This window comes from Oncorhynchus nerka, unplaced genomic scaffold (assembly GCF_034236695.1).
Source record: "Oncorhynchus nerka isolate Pitt River unplaced genomic scaffold, Oner_Uvic_2.0 unplaced_scaffold_1043, whole genome shotgun sequence".
NCBI lineage: Eukaryota > Metazoa > Chordata > Actinopteri > Salmoniformes > Salmonidae > Oncorhynchus > Oncorhynchus nerka.
This window is the reverse complement of record NW_027040266.1, coordinates 59,146-64,033: the sequence shown is the minus strand read 5'-3', so window position 1 is coordinate 64,033 and position 4,888 is coordinate 59,146. Positions and strand designations below refer to the sequence as shown.

The following is a 4,888-nucleotide window of genomic DNA, read 5'->3' as shown; positions in this document are numbered from 1 at the left end:
GATGAGGTTGAGCGTGTTTCCTGCCTTGTGAGTAGGGGGAAGGTGAGAGGGTGAGGTCAAAAGAGGAGAGGAGTGGAAAGAAGGAGGCAGAGAGGAATGAGTCAAAGGTAGACGTGGGGAGGTTAAAGTCGCCCAGAACTGTGAGAGGTGAGCCGTCCTCAGGAAAGGAGCTTATCAAGGCATCAAGCTCATTGATGAACTCTCCGAGGAACCTGGAGGGCGATAAATGATGTTAAGCTTGAAAGGGCTGGTAACTGTGACAGCATGGAATTCAAAGGAGGCGATAGACAGATGGGTAAGGGGAGAAAGAGAGAATGACCACTTGGGAGAGATGAGGATCCCGGTGCCACCACCCCGCTGACCAGAAGGTCTCGGGGTGTGCGAGGAACACGTGGGCAGACGAAGAGAGAGCAGTAGGAGTAGCAGTGTTGTCTGTGGTGATCCATGTTTCCGTCAGTGCCAAGAAGTCGAGGGACTGGAGGGAGGCATAGGCTGAGATGAACTCTGCCTTGTTGGCCACAGATCGGCAGTTCCAGAGGCTACCGGAGACCTGGAACTCCACGTGGGTCGTGCGCGCGCTGGGACCACCAGATTAGGTGGCCGCGGCCACGCGGTGTGGAGCGTTTGTATGGTCTGTGCAGAGAGGAGAGAACAGGGATAGACAGACACATAGTTGACAGGCTACACAAGAGGCTACGCTAATGCAAAGGAGATTGGAATGACAGGTGGACTACACGTCTCGAGTGTTCAGGAAGTTAAGCTGACGTAGCAAGAATCTTATTGACTAAAATGATTAAAATGAACAGTACTGCTGAAGTAGGCTAGCTGGCAGAGGCTGCGTTGTTGACTATGTAGGCTAGCTGGCAGTGGCTGCGTTGTTGACACTACACTAATCAAGTCGTTCCGTTGAGTGTAATAGTTTCTACTGTGCTGCTATTCGGGGCTAGCTAGCTAGCTAGCAGTGTTGATTACGTTACGTTGCGTTAAAAGAACGACAATAGCTGGCTAGCTAACCTAGGAAATCGCTCTAGACTACACAATTATCTTTGATACAAAGACGGCTATGTAGCTAGCTATGTAGCTAGCTACGATCAAACAAATCAAGCCGTTGTACTGTAATGAAATGAAATGAAAAAAATGTGATACTACCTGTGGAGCGAAGCGAAATGCGACCGGAATGTTGAGTGCGGAAGTTCTGTTCGGTAGACGTTGGCTAGCTGTTGGCTAGCTAGCAGTGTCTCCTACGTTAAGGACGACAAATAGCTGGCTAGCTAACCTCGGTAAATTAAGATAATCACTCTAAAACTACACACTCTAAACTACACAATTATCTTGGATACGAAGACAGCAAAGACAACTATGTAGCTAGCTAACACTACACTAATCAAGTCGTTCAGTTGAGTGTAATAGTTGTGCTGCTAATCGGTAGACGGTGGACGTTAGCTAGCTGGCTAGCTGCAGGGCAGATAGCAGAGTAGACTGCGTTAGGACGACGAAATACGATAATTACGCAATTATCTATGATACAAAGACGGCTATGTAGCTAGCTAAGAAGAAATTGCTAAGATTAGACAAATCAAACCGTTGTACTATAATGAAATGTAATGAAATGTAATACTACCTGCGGACCGAGTGCAGATGCGACCGCTCGCTCCAACCCGGAAGTTATGTGGATGCTACTATGATTATGAATAATCATGAATGAATCGTTAATGATGACGAATGAGAAAGTTACAGAGGCACAAAGATCAGACCCCTCTGTTATTGGTAATTGTGAGAGGTTAGCATGTTTTGTTGTATCCTCTGTTATTGGTAATGGTGAGAGGTTACCATGTTTTGTTGTAGCCTCTGTTATTGGTAATGGTGAGAGGTTAGCATGTTTTGTTGTAGTCTATGTTATTGGTAATGGTGAGAGGTTAGCATATTTTGTTGTATGCTCTGTTATTGGTAATGGTGAGAGGTTAGTATGTTTTGTTGTATCCTCTGTTATTGGTAATGGTGAGAGGTTAGCATGTTTTGTTGTAGCCTCTGTTATTGCTAATGGTGAGAGGTTATCATGTTTTGTTGTAGCCTCTGTTATTGGTAATGGTGAGAGTTTAGCATGTTTTGTTGTAGCCTCTGTTATTGGTGATGGTGAGAGGTTAGCATGTTTTGTTGTAGCCTCTGTTATTGGTAATGGTGAGAGATTAGCATGTTTTGTTGTAGCCTCTGTTATTGGTAATGGTGAGAGGTCAGCATGTTTTGTTGTAGCCTCTGTTATTGGTAATGGTGAGAGGTTAGTATGTTTTGTTGTATCCTCTGTTATTGGTAATGGTGAGAGGTTAGCATGTTTTGTTGTAGCCTCTGTTATTGGTAATGGTGAGAGGTTAGCATGTTTTGTTGTAGCCTCTGTTATTGGTAATGGTGAGAGGTTAGCATGTTTTGTTGTAGCCTCTGTCACCTCATATGGAACAGATATGTATTAAAATATCCTCAAATAAAAGGTGACATTATATATTGTCACCTCAAATGAAACATTTGATCTGAAATCCAAAATGATGGAGTATAGAGCCACATTTAAAATGTTAGCTTCACTGTCAAAATAGATATGGTGTGGACTGTATACTCAATACAATCTAAATCTGATACCTCACTGTCTAAATAGATATGGTGTGGACTGTATACTCAATACAATCTAAATCTGATACCTCACTGTCTGTCTTCTGACTGATACTGCTTTTTAAACTGGTCTGGTCAGTCTACTCAAATATTTGTACTTTATGGCTTTCTTTATTCACCCAATACTTTAGGAATTTGTGATGCATTTATTCATTTATGAATAGATATGGCAGGTTTCAGGACACTGATGTATCTGAATATGTTGAAAAAATATTCTTCATATAAAAATAAATATTATATATATTATTGTCACTATTTTCACCACCAAAGAATAGCAGTGTGATTTTAATATGATTTGACTATTTGTAGGCTATCAGGCTGTCTAGTCACAGAGGAAGGCTGTGCTTCTCTGGTCTCAGCTCTGAGGTCAAACCCCTCACACCTGAGAGAGCTGGACGTGAGCTACAATCACCCAGGAGACTCAGGAGTCAGACTGCTCTCTGCTGGACTGGAGGATCCACACTGCAGACTGGAGAAACTCAAGTATGTAGAGGGTTTATGTCAACGTTCATATCAGACATGTTTGACTTATCAGGTATGTTAAGACAAACATTGTTGTCACCACTTTTACAAATGATATGCTGTGTGTGAGTTCAGTGTGTGTGTGTGTGTGTGTGTGTGTGTGTGTGTGTGTGTGTGTGTGTGTGTGTGTGTCACTCAATGTCTGTTCTTCTGCTTTCCACTACAGTGTGGAACATGGTGGAGGGTACACAATGAAACCTGGGCCTAGAAAATGTGAGTGTTGACTGCTGTGAAGAATATGACTAAGAATAAGTCTTAATTCAAGTTAAGTCAAAGACCACCATCATTACTTACTTGGTCATATTAAATATCAGCTGTAGTTCTACAGAAGCAGTTTACAAAGAGTTGATTTGACTGTGTGTGTGTGCGCGTGTGTGTGTGTGTGTGTGTGTGTGTGTGTGTGTGTGTGTGTGTGTGTGTGTGTGTGTGTGTGTGTGTGTGTGTGTGTGTGTGTGTGTGTGTGTGTGTGTGTGTAATTAATGTGACTAAGTGTGTTTTATATTACCATACACTATAACATATGATCATTCAACAAGTCTCAAGTTACCTTAACTTTTCCTTTTGATACCTAGAAACATCTACAATAAATGAATTAGTGAAAAGTGAGTTAACATTCTAATGTGAATGATGATGATTTCTAATATTGTGTCTGGTTTCATCCATCAGATGTCTGTTATCTCACACTGGACCTAAACACAGTAAACAGTCTCCTCTCTCTGTCTGAGGAGAACGGAAAGGTGACATGTAGGAGAGAGAAGCAGCCGTATCCTGATCACCCAGAGAGATTTGAGGACTATAGACAGGTGCTGTGTAGAGAGGGTCTGACTGGGCGCTGCTACTGGGAGGTAGAGTGGAGTGGGAGAGGGGTTGGTATAGGAGTGACATATAAAGGAATCAACAGGAGAGGATGGGGTGGCTGTGGGCTTGGATACAATGACAAGTCCTGGAGTCTGTACTGCTCTGACCACAGTTACGCTGCCTGGCACAATAGTAATCCCACTACCATAGACGTCCTCTCCAGCTCCCACAGAGTAGGAGTGTATCTGGACTGGCCAGCCGGCACTCTGTCCTTCTATAGAGCCTCCTCTGACATACTGACCCACCTGTACACATTCACCTCCACATTCACTGAGCCACTCTATCCAGGGTTTTATCTTTGGTATGATGGTGCCTCAGTGTCTCTGTGTCAGTGATACACACACACATTGAACACACACACACACACAGACACAGACACACTCATTGGGCACACACACACACACACACACATACACACACACACACACACACTGGACATGTACACACACACACTGGACACACACATTGGACACACACATATATTGGACACACTCACATACACACAGCCACAAAAAGATTCACACAATGGACACTGGACACACACACACTGGACACACACACACACACACTGGACACACACACACACACACACACACTGGACACACACACACACACACTGGAAAACACGTTGGACACAGACACATATTGGACACATACACACACACATTTGGATACACACACACACACACACAAACACACACACAATGGACACACACACACACACATATTGGACACACAAACACATTGGACACACACACATACATATTGGGGACACACACACACACACACACACACACACACACACACACACACACTGGACACACACACACACTGAACACACACACACACT

At 43.5% G+C, this 4,888-nt stretch overlaps 1 protein-coding gene across 1 annotated transcript in view; it reads left to right on the top strand.

Moving 5' to 3' along the window:
* The window catches only part of LOC135570198 (stonustoxin subunit beta-like), an 8,067-nt gene extending 3,438 nt beyond the window's left edge, over positions 1-4,629 (top strand). The window contains exons 2-4 of the mRNA XM_065016307.1: positions 2,968-3,141; positions 3,347-3,393; positions 3,847-4,629. Coding sequence (XP_064872379.1) covers positions 3,372-3,393; positions 3,847-4,373 — 549 coding nt within the window. The 5' untranslated portion in view covers positions 2,968-3,141; positions 3,347-3,371 and the 3' untranslated portion in view covers positions 4,374-4,629. The remainder of the gene's footprint in view (positions 1-2,967; positions 3,142-3,346; positions 3,394-3,846) is intronic.
* The last annotated feature ends 259 nt before the right edge of the window (positions 4,630-4,888 follow it).